Source organism: Labrus bergylta, chromosome 8 (assembly GCF_963930695.1).
Source record: "Labrus bergylta chromosome 8, fLabBer1.1, whole genome shotgun sequence".
In the NCBI taxonomy this organism is placed as follows: Eukaryota; Metazoa; Chordata; class Actinopteri; order Labriformes; family Labridae; genus Labrus; species Labrus bergylta.
In genome coordinates, this window is record NC_089202.1 from 25,437,554 (window position 1) to 25,452,462 (window position 14,909).

General features: G+C 39.0%; 1 protein-coding gene across 9 annotated transcripts in view; it reads left to right on the forward strand.

Moving 5' to 3' along the window:
* Positions 1-14,909, forward strand: part of ubr5 (ubiquitin protein ligase E3 component n-recognin 5) — a 42,615-nt gene that overhangs the window by 15,259 nt on the left and 12,447 nt on the right. For 3 of the 9 annotated variants that reach the window (XM_065957767.1, XM_065957774.1, XM_065957775.1), the window contains 28 exons: positions 737-948; positions 1,223-1,339; positions 1,488-1,598; positions 2,443-2,597; positions 3,277-3,394; positions 3,567-3,751; positions 4,089-4,201; positions 4,700-4,812; positions 4,966-5,112; positions 5,255-5,366; positions 5,479-5,633; positions 5,758-5,955; positions 6,095-6,305; positions 6,560-6,686; positions 7,610-7,761; positions 8,165-8,260; positions 8,758-8,884; positions 9,036-9,133; positions 10,410-10,567; positions 10,916-11,007; positions 11,100-11,246; positions 11,390-11,508; positions 11,630-11,756; positions 12,888-13,017; positions 13,617-13,777; positions 13,943-14,182; positions 14,322-14,445; positions 14,641-14,752. In XM_065957767.1, the coding sequence (XP_065813839.1) occupies positions 737-948; positions 1,223-1,339; positions 1,488-1,598; positions 2,443-2,597; positions 3,277-3,394; positions 3,567-3,751; positions 4,089-4,201; positions 4,700-4,812; positions 4,966-5,112; positions 5,255-5,366; positions 5,479-5,633; positions 5,758-5,955; positions 6,095-6,305; positions 6,560-6,686; positions 7,610-7,761; positions 8,165-8,260; positions 8,758-8,884; positions 9,036-9,133; positions 10,410-10,567; positions 10,916-11,007; positions 11,100-11,246; positions 11,390-11,508; positions 11,630-11,756; positions 12,888-13,017; positions 13,617-13,777; positions 13,943-14,182; positions 14,322-14,445; positions 14,641-14,752 (3,957 nt within the window). The remainder of the gene's footprint in view (positions 1-736; positions 949-1,222; positions 1,340-1,487; positions 1,599-2,442; positions 2,598-3,276; positions 3,395-3,566; positions 3,752-4,088; positions 4,202-4,699; positions 4,813-4,965; positions 5,113-5,254; positions 5,367-5,478; positions 5,634-5,757; positions 5,956-6,094; positions 6,306-6,559; positions 6,687-7,609; positions 7,762-8,164; positions 8,261-8,757; positions 8,885-9,035; positions 9,134-10,409; positions 10,568-10,915; positions 11,008-11,099; positions 11,247-11,389; positions 11,509-11,629; positions 11,757-12,887; positions 13,018-13,616; positions 13,778-13,942; positions 14,183-14,321; positions 14,446-14,640; positions 14,753-14,909) is intronic. The other 6 variants (XM_065957770.1, XM_065957776.1, XM_065957771.1 and 3 more) reach the window with 5 other exon arrangements.

Here is a 14,909-nt window from a genome sequence, read left to right on the forward strand (position 1 = left end):
CTCCTCAGACAAGAAAAGGGAAAGCAGGGTGATAGAGGGGCTGTGGTTGCAACACTGGTGATGGCTTTTAATGCTGGCATGGAGCCTTAATAGCTATAAGTAAAACAGGTGTTATCTTCCAAGAAAAGCATTTTTATCTTTTTATTATAATAAGAACATGAATGACATCTGTAATGTAAAAAATGTCGATTTTACCCTGTTTGCTAAATGTAATCTTAGTATTGATTTAGGCTTTTAAACAAATGTTTTGTGGGTTCAGCTTGTTCGCTGATGCAGTTTCTTTTCTCCAGTCTGTTTTTGCCAGATTTTTTAAATATGGGGGTTAGGCTAAACAGACTTTACATGTTTGATGTTGTATGCTGCATGGCTGTAGTACATACTGTAAGCTCTCTGAGAAAGGCCCGCTAGGACAACCTGTCTGGACAGGGAACCTCTGAGGCAGTTTAATTAAGAAAAACCTACCTAGCCCACGTGTAGCCCATATGCATGTTTTTGTTTCTTTCTATTTACTTCTTCCTCCACATCGCATTTTAACATATTTGCGTGCAAACTAAAACTCACCTCACCCCCCAGTGCAATTTAACTCCTCAACCACTCAATTTCCTGTACTGCAATTTTGATTTGCATTACAGTGATTTTAAATATTCTATCTCTCTATTCTTAAAACCATGTTGACGGGTCTTTCCCAGAGAGTGGCTTACTTCTATCCCACTGGTGTGACCTTATTGCATACCAGTTCTCCTTCTTCCCTTAGAGCGAGATTCAGAGCTGTTGCGTGAGAGGGAGTCTGTATTGAGGTTGCGGGAACGCCGATGGCTAGATGGGGCCTCATTTGACACAGAGCGAGGCTCTACCAGCCGTGAGGGTGAGCCCAGCTTGGACAAAAAGAGCATCCCTGTGCAGAGCCCCGTTTCCCTGGGAGAGGAACTTCAGTGGTGGCCTGACAAGGTAGGAGTAATCAAAACTGAACTTTAGAATGAATGTCTCAGGCTTTCTGATGAATAAAGAAATGTATTTGTGAGTTTATAAAGACTTAATGCTAAAAAACAACACAGCTTTGCTTTGACATTGCAAGTGGAAAGTTGTTGAATACTACTCTCTTTCATCATATATCACTGTCTCTGAAACGACATGGCAGTCCACTAGTTACAATTTATAGTCATTTACTTTATTCTTCACCATATCAGAAATGATCTGAGAGCTCTAATTTCTTTTTTTACAGGATGGTGTGAAGTTTGTGAGTATCGGTGCCATGTTCTCAGAGCTGGTGGCTGTCAGCTCCAAAGGAGAACTTTATCAATGGAAGTGGAGTGAACCTGAGCCTTATAGGAATGCACAGGTAGCTTTTTCCCCAAAAGTGCTATTTATGTATTTTTAAATTGAAATAAAATATGCAGCTGTATGATAGTAATTTAACTGGCTTGAAAGCAAAGTTTGACTCCTTGAAGAGCTAATATCTCTAACTTTCTTTTCATTTGTCCCACAAGAATCCTTCCATTCATCACCCACGTGTGTCCTTCCTAGGCCTGGCTAATGAAAAGATCACCTTATTATCTGCCAATAGCATCAGGGCCACTGTGGCTACGGAGGCCAACAAGGTATATAATATGTTTTTCCTTTTAAACAGAAAATTGTTCTTGAACTTGCTCTTGGTAGCAATATTTTTCATAAAGGTTTTACAACTCGATTTCGGCCAAAGTTGGGACATGGTGTAAAATCCCAATATGAAATCTTTTATACTACATACTTCATTGAATATAGTACAGACGGACAGAAATCAAACGTTTAATGTCATTGTTTTTGGAAAATTATAGGCCCATTTTGAATTGGATTCCAGCAACACGTTTCAAAAAAGAATGTGTTTCAAGAGGTGAAAGATGAAGGCCAGAGATGCATCTCTAGACAGTTAAACAGAATAAGGGACGTATGCACTTATTATGCTGAAAGCTCTTAAAGGTGTTTGGCGACTTGGAAGACTCTGGAAGTCTACATGTTTTGAGTATTCAAATAAATAAATGTATATATATATGTGTATTTGTCACTGTGGAAATGTACCTGATGAACAGAGATTTTAAAAAAACAACAGAAAAGAGAACACAAGACTAGATCGTAGTTTTAAAATGGTAGAGAAAAGGCACAAATTTGTGAACAAATTGATCAGAATGAAGCAAATTAAATCTTAGGGGTTTCCTTTTTTTTTTTTTGGTTATTTGCCAATCACATAATTTACTATGAAATTTCTCAGTTTCAACGTTTGATATGTTTTCTATGTGCTTTTTTTAAGCAAATATGGTGTATCAATGTTTTGCAACACATCCCGTTTTTATTTTACACCCTGCCCAACTTTTTCTGAAACGGGGTTGAAATCGAGAATAAATCAATGAAAGCTTTATTATTATTTGTAATGAATTGTTCATTAACAAGTGTTTGTATTAAACGTAGGTGGCAACCTGGGTAGATGACACACTAAGCACAGTGGCCTCTAAGCTTGAGCACAGTGCTCAGGCTTTCCCTGAGCTGCAGGGTGAACGCCTAGTGTCACTGCATTGCTGTGCCCTCTACACCTGTGCACAGCAGGAGAATAATCTCTTCTGGTGGTAAGAAAGTATTTTCTATTATCCCCCTGTTTTTTATTTAAAACTATACATTCCTGAAAGTGTGGTAAGAGTGTTCAAAAGTCATGTGGATAACAAAAGGCTTCTTTACATATCTTTATTCTGTTTATATAGCTGTACACTGTATTTGAAGATTCTGTCAGTCAGTATGTTTCCATGCAGTTAAAAAACAATGTTTTCTAACTAAAAAAGAATGTTTTCTAACTACCCTAACAATGTGTCGGCATTGCCACATGGTTAGACGCAGGCCGTTCATTTTCATAAAATAGTAAGGCAAAGGTCTTGGGAGGTTCCAACCCATTTTTAAGAGGGGTTATAGTCAGCTTTGTAGGGAACCACTAGTGATTTTTAAAAAGCACTGGCTTCCTTTTGCCATTAGTTGGCATTGTGAGTGTTTGTGAAATTACTAATGCGTTATGTGTTAAGACATTCAGAGTTTTCATACATGTGAAATATGAAAAGAACAAACAGTTAAAACTCTCATGCATTGTCCAATTTTCTAGATTGTCCAGATTGAGATTGGCAATTGCACGAGGCTCCTTAAAACCTGTGATTAAGCAAATGTGATATGTCTTCAGTTCTAAGGGAGAAAAGCTAATTTTAGTGAACATTATAAATGTCATTGAAGTCCTCACACTTTTCTGCTTGCATGTTTCTGCAGGGGAGTTGTGCCTTTTAGTCAACGGAAGAAGATGCTTGAAAAGGCCAGGGCCAAAAACAAAAAGCCAAAGTCTAGTGCTGGCATCTCTTCAATACCCAACATCACTGTGGGCACACAGGTAAGACAGAATTTGATATTATGTTATAACTTGTATGACACAAGTGGACAATGTTCTTTTCCAGCCTAGGTGTTCCATCTAAGTAATTATTTCATGTTTTGAAAATAGTGGAAACTTACCAAAGCTTTGAAATTTGTGTAACATGTTATAATGTGCAAATGTCCCTCCTTAGGTGTGTTTGAGAAATAACCCCCTCTACCATGCCGGTGCAGTGGCCTTCTCTGTCAGTGCTGGGATTCCCAAAGTGGGAGTCCTGTTGGAATCTGTTTGGAACATGAATGACAGTTGCAGATTCCAGCTACGCTCACCAGAGAGCCTAAAAAACATGGAGAAGACCACTAAGACCCAGGAAATCAAGTCAGTATCATTTTTTTAAAGAAAATGTTGTATTTAAGTCAAATAAAATTAGGCAGTATGCCTGCCACCTTGACAAAAAGATTTTTCTTATAATGAATATTTAAAAAAAACAACAATTAAGTAAAAAAAATCACAGATTAAATTTACATTCAGTCTCTTTATATAGTATCATTAACCACTGAAGCCTTTATTGTATACACCTTTTTTTTTTTTTTTAAATGCTGTTAAAAAAAAAATCTTAGTTTTAGACTCTGCTCTGAATAGTCTGTCTTGTATTATGTTAAATTTTTGTAGCTCTTAAATCTCAAATTCACCTCTCTCTATTGATTTTATCCAGTAGGACGGAAAGCAAGCCAGAGCTTGTAAAGACTGAGATGGGTCCTCCTCCCTCCCCAGCTTCCACCTGCAGTGATACCTCTTCCATTGCCAGCAGTGCCTCACTGCCCTACAGTATGTCAGCCTGTCTCTTGTTATGTCTCCCTCTCAGCAACACTTGTATATTGGCTGTGCTATTCAAGCAGACTGGTCTCGTAGCTTGGCCGTGTCATGTTGCTATTGGTTATTACTCTTCTTCTTTGTATGCTTTGTTGTTTCTTCTTCTTCGTTTGTTGTTAATAACGGTTAGCAAACAGCTACAAGCAGATTGCTGCCACCTGGATTAGGATGTGAATACTGCAATGTGTGATTGCCCTTTATCTCTACTAAGTAGTCACACAACGAATACGTCTAAGAGAATCATTTTGGATGATATTTATATCTATATAATATATTAGTTAAAATGGGAAACTTGCCTTGTCTTTGTATTTGTTTTATTTGTTTTGTTTTGATATGTCATTTTGAATTGATTTTTTTTGCTCTCTTTTTCAAAATACATGTTTTCATCATAATGCTTTATATGAATATCCTGAGATGAAAGGACTAAAATATAGTAATCTCTACTAATTGCAGAGCGAAGGCGTTCCACCCCGGCTCCAAAAGAGGAAGAGAAGGTGAATGAGGAGCAGTGGCCCCTAAGGGAGGTGGTGTTTGTGGAGGATGTTAAAAATGTCCCTGTGGGAAAGGTAGGTGCTTCTGATAATGAGTCAGTGTATAAATTTAGACTTTTCAAGTGTAGTGATATCTATCTAGATTATGCCATCGATTATGTTACTGGTCTGACTTTCTATGAATTGATATTTCAGTTTTGGAACTTAAAATCTTCTCATTTAACCTAGGTGCTTAAAGTGGATGGTGCATACGTTGCTGTTAAGTTTCCAGGAACATCAAGCAGTGTGAGCAACCAGAGCAATGCTGCTCCCACTGACTCAGACCCTTCATCCCTGTTACAGGACTGTAGGCTCCTTAGAATAGATGAGCTGCAGGTATGAAATGAAACTGATATAAAATGCATGCATGTTCATGACTGTATTTTGAAATGTGAAGTAAATGTATTTTTGCATGTTAGAGCATCTAATCCCCTGACATTTATGTGAACTTCTTTCTCCCTCATTTTGTTCTTGACAGGTGGTCAAAACTGGCGGGACTCCAAAAGTTCCTGACTGTTTTCAAAGAACACCTAAAAAGCTCTGCATCCCAGAAAAGGCAGAGATTTTGGCTGTGAATGTTGACTCCAAAGGTGGATTTATGATTTGTTGTGTTAGATACAATACAAACTTGACTAATATTTATGGGTCTATAGTTCACTGCAGATTTTCATTTTTACCTTGACCTGTTTCTCTGTCCCCCAGGAGTCCACGCAGTTTTGAAAACTGCTAACTGGGTAAGGTACTGCATCTTTGATCTAGCCACAGGCAAAGCTGAACAGGAGAATAACTTCCCAACTAGCAACCTGGCCTTCCTGGGTCAGAGTGAGCGCAATGTTGCCATATTTACCGCAGGACAGGTGAGATCATCTCCCGAAAAGGCGATAGATATATATATATATTTTTTTTTTTTTAGTTTTGCCCATGATATTAGAAAGCCTTGCTATATGCTAATCTTAACTGTTGAAATTGTATTTCCTCCAGGAATCTCCGATTATCCTTCGGGATGGAAATGGCACAATCTACCCAATGGCCAAGGACTGCATGGGCGGAATTCGAGATCCTGATTGGTTGGACCTCCCTCCTATAAACAGCCTGGGAATGGGGGTGCACTCTCTGGCTAATCTGCCCTCTAACTCAACAATTAAAAAGAAAGCTGCTATAATTATTATGGCTGTTGAGGTAAACATGATCTTACATTGTAAAAGACAAACAACCGGTAGATGCATTTAGAGTTTCAATGTACCCCTGAAAGTTGACTTAGTTTCCAGTAAAGACATAAATCTAAAATCTGTCTGTGCTCAATCTCTGTGTCTTCTAGAAACAGACGCTGATGCAGCATGTCCTGCGTTGTGACTACGAGGCCTGTCGACAGTATCTGGTGAACCTTGAGCAGGCTTTCCTGTTGGATCAGGGCAGCCAGGCTCTTGGAGCCATCCTGGACAATCGCTGTGATGGAAACCGTAACATCCTTCATGCTGCTGTCTCTGTCTGCTTTCCTGTTAGTAATAAAGAGACCAAAGAAGAAGAAGGTATGTTGGTGTTTGAGAATTCAGCCTTTCTTAAATTAGATCAGAAAAGTACTTGTTTCTGACACATTTTTCTTACCAATATATCTCAGATTTTGACTTGTTTGTCTAACAAAAAAATGAAAATATTTTGAAGACAACTTTCTTTGAAAACAATATTTTAATTTTGAATTTGTGCACCCATATCATTTTTAAATGCTGTATCTGTGTCCCTCATACTCATTTCCATGCTAAGTCACCAAGCTTTGTCCTTTCAGAAGCTGAAAGGTCGGAGAGGAACACATTTGCAGAGCGTCTGTCTGCTGTGGAGGCAATTGCAAATGCCATCTCCGTGGTATCAAGCAACAGCTCTGGGAATAGGACTGGTTCATCAAGTAGCAGAGGGTAAATAACTAGTTATACGTTTTTTTTGCACCACACATAATATAAGAAGGGAAAAATAGTCTGTACAGAAAACTCATTTAGACACTGAAGACTCCCTATGAGAATAAATTTTACACACATACGTATATACGTGTGTGTGTATATGTATATGTGTATATATCTATATATCTATAGCAGAAATCAAGTCTATCTTTTGTAAATGTGTCCTTCACTCATGACTGTCTACAATGAGTGAGAAGCGTGGGTTTGCCAGCTGTTTTTTGCCAGCTGTGTTGTTTACATGGATGGGACGTCCTTGAGTATAAAGCTGTTTTAGTCAAGGACTAGAGAAAATAAGAATAACATCTACAACACCTACTCACTGCTTATTTAGATATCCCCCAAGTGATCAGTCATTCCATGCAATGTGAAGCTATGAGTTAACCTAAGTGTGCGAACATTAGCCTGCTAACACAACAATGCGAGCCACAGGCAAGAGCAGCTCGAGTCAAGGACAATTTTGTCCGCCGCTTGTGCTTAAATGGTTCTCAATAAGGTTGCGTTCTTGTTAATAACTCCTTTGTGCAAACGCGAGTGGAGGGGGGTTGGAGGTGTGACACTGGAGAAGTGCAGAGGCTCCACAATAGATTGTCACCAAACAGCAATTTGTTTTGGTTTAATGCTGGTGCTTAAGGGTGACATTTACTGGATCAATAAGGTGCACATTTTTCCTTTAACAATAAATACTTCCAATGTGTATCAAGATTCAGAAAAACGTAGGACGTGCCAAGGGGTTTGGCAAAATGGTAATATGCAGCTGCTGTCAGAAGTGTTCATGTATATGTGAAAGTTACAACATGGATTTGCTGCTGTTGTGCATTATGTGTTTTACTAAGAAGTATGTTTAATATTTACTCTCTATATATGTTTTGTTTTGCCACCAGGCTTCGTCTAAGAGAGATGATGCGAAGGTCTCTTCGAGCAGCAGGTCTCAGTCGTCATGAGTCTGGCCCTTCATCCAGCGACCATCAAGATCCTGTATCACCTCCTATTGCTCCACCAAGTTGGGTGCCTGACCCGCCACCCATGGACCCTGGTTTGTACAATCTTTTTATATGAAATTGAGATGATCTTTGTTACGTTCAGACAAGCAATGCCACTGTGACAAAAAACATTCATATAAGCAAGACGTAGTTGAGGTGTTGCTACAAAGTATTCAAGCCTAAAACTGAAAAATTCTATCTCTACACCAGCCCACCTTTCTACAACAAATGTAATGAGTTATATGTTACCAGTTAAAACCCAAGAACTTTCTACCTTGTGGCCTTGTGATAATTTTCTTATAATTTGGAAATATTTAAAGCCCTGTGGTTTAAATGGTTTAAAAGATACACAATCGTTAATTAAAGGAGCATCTGTCTTGCGTTTGGTATGCCTTCTCAATTTGTTAAAATCTTTGTAATACATCGGAGCTGTGGTTTGATTTTTTTTATCAACAGACGGCGACATTGACTTCATTCTAGCACCAGCAGTGGGTTCCCTAACCACCGCCTCCACTGGGCCCAGCCAGGGACCAAGCACCTCCACCCTACCAGGTACATAACATCTTCATTAAAGAGGAGAAATTGTGTCAAAAATTAATAAAATGTTAAAGTTCTATACATAATGTCATTAATTTCATTGTAAAGGTGCACTGTTCCAACAGTTAGTTGTCCCATGTTCAACATACTTAACCAGATTTTATATTATTCGACCACATATGAAACGTGTAATAATGGGGGTTACTTTTTAAATTTGTACTCGGCTTGTTGGCTTGCTGGCAACATCTGCCATTGTAAAGTCTGACGTGCAGCAATGCATTGTTGGGCTGTTGAGTAAGACTGTAGAGCGATCATATAATACTACAAAATAACAATATCATACTCCTATCTAGAGTGCATCCGAGAATTTCTCACACGGAAATTTGCATGAGATGAATTCGGCCTAATCTCTCATGTATCAGTGTTTCTTCATTCTTGGGCTGTGTGCTTTGTGTCCTGAAATTCTGTGATAAAATGTTTTTCACCTAATGGACATATCCTCTTCATATAAGCAGGGACATCCACTGAGTCGTCTGTGGTGGAATCTAAAGACAGGAAAGCCAATGCCCACCTTATCCTGAAGCTGATGTGTGACAGTGTTGTTCTGAGGCCACACCTACGGGAGCTGCTCTCTGCCAAGTATGAATTTTCAATTATTGTTATTGTTACATGTTATTTTAATTAAATGCTTATTGTTAACAAAGCCGATTCCCTTTTTTATAGATATTTGTCTGCTATTGCATAAATTGCCCACTCATTTTAAGTGCTCTTTTATATAATGTTTTGACAGAGATGCCCGTGGAATGACTCCTTTCATGCTAGCAGTCAGTGGGAGAGCCTATCCTGCAGCCATCACTGTACTGGAGGCTGCTCAGAAAATGGCTAAGAGTAAGTTAATTGATCATCTGTCTTCCTTGTTGTTGTTGTACCCTGTTTTTCATTTTATTTGATTTAATGACAACACACAATGCACATACAAAACAAACAGAGAAAAGACAATTACAATTTACATTACAGTGTAACACCCTTTAAGACAGCACTTTATGATTATGAAAGCTATAGAAGCCATATATTCTATAGAATTATAGAAGCCTTTTTCGAGGTGGCAATGTTGATGTTGATCGAGGAAGGTCTAAATGTATGTTTGTAATTTCATGTGTTGAAATGAGTGATGCCATTTTCATACCATGTGTGGCAGTGTTTTTTTACTACTTCTCAAATTAGAAACGGATTGTGCCAAAGAGGGTTGTGGAATATTCACCAGGCTGATATTGTTTTTAAAAAAACAAGAAAAGGAACAGCTAGGATAAGACATTAATCTGAATTTTGAATCTCTTCACTATCTTTCTATCAATTTGTAAAATATGCACCAAAAAGATCTAGACATTATCTATGTCCACGCAGCGTCTCATTGCTTTCTCCCTCTCTCGTCACGCTATGTATTCTGTAGCCAATCGTAACTGTCTTTCACTTTATGGTAGGTAAAAAGGTTTTAGTCATTCATTCATTTAGTCAGGGCTTTGTTTTTGCATCGGTCACTGTCTACTGTCTGCAGAGCTGCACTGTTTCATGGTGGGAGTGTTTGACTCTGTCACTGGTTATCATGGCATTGTTAAGAAAATATTAAAATAAGTAAAAGTCACAGTCAAAATAATCTTGCCGGCCAGATGTTGTTGCTGGCAGGCCAGTTTCTGACCCTCAGAAACCCATTTGCTAAATAAATAAAAAGGGGTGGTGCGATAATTCCTGCATACTATTGGCCCACCCTGGATCACCAAGGTGGAAATTCCTTCACTGCAACAGTGAATGGCAAACTTTGTTAAAATGCTCAACATAGGCATCTGTGTTGCATACATGGTCCCCTGGTCTGCGTGGGTTAAAAACATCCACACTGGGGGCAATTTGGGTTTCAGTGTCTTGCCCAAGTGACTGCATGAGCTATGGATACTCCCCCACATTCCAGTTGAGAGACCGCTGACTCCATCACTGAGTTACAGCTTATCTCATGTTATGTGGTTTGGTAAGAGTTGTCACATTAGATGTAAGTTGAGAGATTAATCCTGACCTGTTTTTCTGCCTGTTTTACAACAGCTGACAAAATGTGTATCTGGCATGCTTCAGATTTCTTATTTTCCGTATATTTTCCTCTCTGTCTTTAACACAGTGGGTGACCCAAGCATCACAGAGAAGGAGGATTCAGATTCTATTTTCATGGAAATGATTTGTCCGTTGGGGACAAACCCAGATGAATCGCCGCTCTACGTTCTCTGCTGCAACGACACCTGCAGTTTCACTTGGACTGGAGCCGAGCACATTAACCAGGTGAGGCCTTAAGCATACAATTCTGATGAAAACACTATTCACCATAAAAATTATGTATGTTTGAGAGCCCAATCAAGCTGTGTCTTTTTAGGATTATAGTTGTTGACCAATATTTAGTATCTTAAGTACTTACAGTTACAGGCTTTTAAGGAAGTAGCTGAATGAATTATTTCCTATCGCCAATTAAAAGAGACCACAAAACATATAAAAAGTCCTGGCAAACTGCATTAGCTATACTCTTTATTTTACTGCTCAAGTAGGGCTTAAATGATTAAAGAGACAAAGTTAAAGCTTTTAATTTGCACTCTTCATTTGTACCATTTTTCACAACAACGACTTTGTGTTTAGGACATCTTTGAGTGTCGGACCTGTGGTCTACTCGAGTCCCTCTGCTGCTGCACTGAGTGTGCAAGGGTATGTCACAAAGGACATGACTGCAAGTAAGTTCAACGTTTGAGCATGGCCTAATTTAAAATGTGAAGGTTTCAATGCATCACCTGTATTTCACAATTTGCTATCTGCTCTTTGCCAGGTTGAAGAGGACTTCCCCAACAGCATACTGTGACTGTTGGGAGAAATGTAAGTGTAAAACATTGATAGCTGGCCAAAAGGCAGCTCGCCTGGATCTGCTGTACAGGCTACTCACAACCACCAACCTCGTCACCACGCCAAACAGCAGGCAAGACTTTTGTATTTACTGAAATGGCTTTTACTTTCTTTACTTTACATAGAGCAGCGTTTTGTTTTGTTCTTTACAAATACAAGTTGCTTAATTCTGTGAAAAACAAGGAATAAGTTGTATATGTTTGTTACTTTCTGCAGGGGGGAGCATATATTACTGTTCCTGGTGCAGACTGTTGCTAGGCAAAGTGTTGAGCACTGTCAGTACAGACCACCACGCATTAGAGAAGACAGAAACCGCAAAGCTGCTAATGCAGAAGGTGGGTCCATGATCATTGTCAAGTTACTAGCTTACCACTACTGATTTATTTTGTGTTTAAGTAACCTTCTTTTTTGAACATGATTCCCTCAAGTCATCTGCTATATTTTCCTTTATTTCAGAATCTGATATGCCAGATCATGACCTAGAACCTCCCCGCTTTGCTCAGCTGGCTCTGGAGAGAGTCTTGCAGGACTGGAATGCCCTCAAGTCAATGATCATGTTCGGTTCTCAGGAGAACAAAGACCCGTGAGTATGACAGCAAAAATGCAACCCCGTGGTTCAGTTTAGTTTTAAAACCTTTGAAACAGTTCCTAATACTCAAGAACCAAATATGGTCACGGAAAAGATAATTGAATGTAATTTTATAAATACTATCCATGAACATGAATCCCCCAGAGCCTTGTATCAGGATTCCAGTACATTGAAAAAGAAGTTCACTTCTTCACTGCATGACCATGTGTCACATACTATAATCACATTATGGAATATGTTTAAATGTGCATGCTTTTTTTGGCCATTCTTACAATTCTATAAACAAAACAATGAAATGAAAGTCAAAGTCTTGAATTTAATTTGAACAGTCTTTAATTTATGAGGTCTTGCATAGGATAGAATAAATACTGTATCAGTGATGTGTGTGTAAGGCTTGGTGCTGACAGGAAACAGAACTTCATATCCCTGCTTAAAAGATATGGACAAATCCATATTTGGAGGCAGGCAAGCCCGATACTGAATGTATTCCTGTCCAACCAAAACAGAACATTTATACCCCCTTTGGTTAGAGCTGTTTGAATAGTTACGGTGTTCTCTTTCTGGTTTATGATTGTGGCATAGTCATGCTCTCTCTGCTACATTAGCTTTACTATAGCAGAGAACCCAAACAGCGCAGCTTAGTAGCCAATGAAGAAACAAGCAAGTAGGCAGTGTAGGGACATTTCAGATACACAAAGAATGATCATTAGAGACAACAGAATAAAAACAGTTGCGCATCATTGGCTCTCTCTATCTGCTCAGTCTCAAAGAGTAATTCACAAAGCATATAGCTGTAATGATATTCAGGCTTCGATCAGAAAGGTGCCCTGCTCTGTTTGCGTGTGACATGTCTTATAAATGTTGCGGCAAGTTACCGCATAGTCTCAGCAGACGTTTTTTGATACACTCTTAACTGCGTGGTTGTTGGTGCTGGTGTTTGGGAAGTTTTGCAAAGAGGCTTATTTGCATGGAAAGGTAAAGGTTTTTCCCCAAATGACTGTTAGCAAAGGTACATTCCATGCTACATATAAGATATGGTTTCAGTCACGTCCTCACAATAGGTATTTGGATTGTTGTTGTAAAACTCATATTTTGTGCTTTGTATTTATTTATTTTTTGTCCAAGACTTAGTGCCAGCAGCAGAATTGCTCACCTCCTACCTGAAGAGCAGGTCTACTTGAATCAACAGAGTGGCAGCATTCGCCTTGACTGTTTCACCCACTGCCTCATTGTCAAGTGTGCTCCTGACATCACTGTAAGTCTAGTTAGTTCCTTCTTCTGCCTTGCATCAGGTTGATTGTTTTCCATCTTGGCTTCTCTAGTTTTGACATAACATAAGTATGCATTAAGTAACTGTCTGTTAGTTGGGGGTGTTTCTTCTGTAAAAATTCAATGATGAAATTATGAGACAGACTGTATATTATATTAGGATTTATTTGGCCAAGGTCAGACAAAATATAGCATAGCATGAATAACTTTTCATGTTAACAGTCAGTAAATGTCAGACATATACATTTCTTCAGCCTCAGCAAATCACATTTCCTTTTCTGCTCACAACAAAACTCGGCTCCTATCCAAATATAGATCTGCTGCTAGGAGGTGTCTTACACATATATATTACCGCTACACAGACCTAAAAGAAGCATTACCCTAAGAGGGTAGACATATTTTAAATAATATATCCATTAATTTACCAAGATTAATGAATTCCTGAAAATTAATACAAACACAAACGATCTAACCTAAATAATATCAGTGGTAATACATGTTCTTTTGATTTTGTGATGTGCACTGTTGACAGTATTTTGTATTTTGTTCTTCAAATAGTGGTTTTTTTTTTTCCTCCTGTCTTAGTTTATTGACACCTTACTGGGTACGCTGGTAAAGGAGCTGCAGAACAAGTACACCCCTGGCCGGCGAGAGGAGGCAGTCAGCGTCACCAGGAGGTTCCTGCGTTCTGTAGCGCGGGTTTTTGTCATACTTAGCGTTGAGATGGCCTCATCCAAGAAAAAAAAGTAAGGACAAATGATTCAAGTAAAGTTTGATATTAATTGTAACTTGATTGTTAAAAAAAAAATACCAGCTTCCATAAAACAAGTATGCATTTTGACAACACTGTGAAACTGTGTTTTGAATTAATCAAATGGTTACATCTGTCTTTTTACCATCCCTTCAAACAGCAACTTCATCCCCCAGCCAATTGGAAAATGCCGTCGAGTTTTCCAAGCTCTGTTGCCCTATGCTGTGGAGGAGCTATGTAATGTAGCAGAGTCGCTGATTGTTCCAGTGCGAATGGGTATAGCAAGACCCACTGCTCCTTTCACCTTAGCCAGCACCAGTATTGATGCTGTTCAGGGTAGCGAGGAGCTCTTCTCTGTCGAACCTCTGCCTCCCAGACCCTCACCGGACCAGTCTAGCAGGTTAATTTCATGTATTTTCCTGTATTTGACAATTATTTTATAAAAACCGTATGGCTATATAAAATCTCACATCCCTCATTAGTATGCCTTACAATACTTAAAACTATAAGAATTGTGCTTTTGTGCTTAATTTTTCCAGCTCCAGCCAGACAGCTGCCTCCTATATCATCAGGAATCCACAGCCTAGGCGCAGCAGCCAGTCTCAGCCTGTCAGAGGAAGAGAAGAGGATCAGGATGACATTGTGTCAGCAGATGTCGAAGAGGTAGGGCTCTACTAACAATTAAGGCCATAATGAAATATCACTGCGAGGGAAGTTGTGGTAATCTTTTTTAGTGCCAAGGAAGACATACCATCCAAAGCCCAACTGCATTTCCTTCATTGTTTAGATCAGAAACAGAACATCTCTGTCTTGCATTAAGGTTTTTTTTTAGTTTTTATCTGTTTCATTGTCTTTCAGGTTGAAGTTGTAGAGGGAGTTGCAGGTGAAGAAGACCATCATGATGACCAAGAGGAACAGGGAGAGGAAAATGCTGAGGCAGAAGGTCAACATGATGAGCATGACGAGGATGGTGAGACACACCTTACGATATAATGCAAGATCACAAAAGGTTATGCAGATGCCTTTGTAACAATGATACAGCAGTATACAAGTATTTGCGATGCAAAGTCGGATAGATTTGAGCAGTTTGTGTTGAGCAGAACGCTAAGTTAAACTTCAATAGTTTT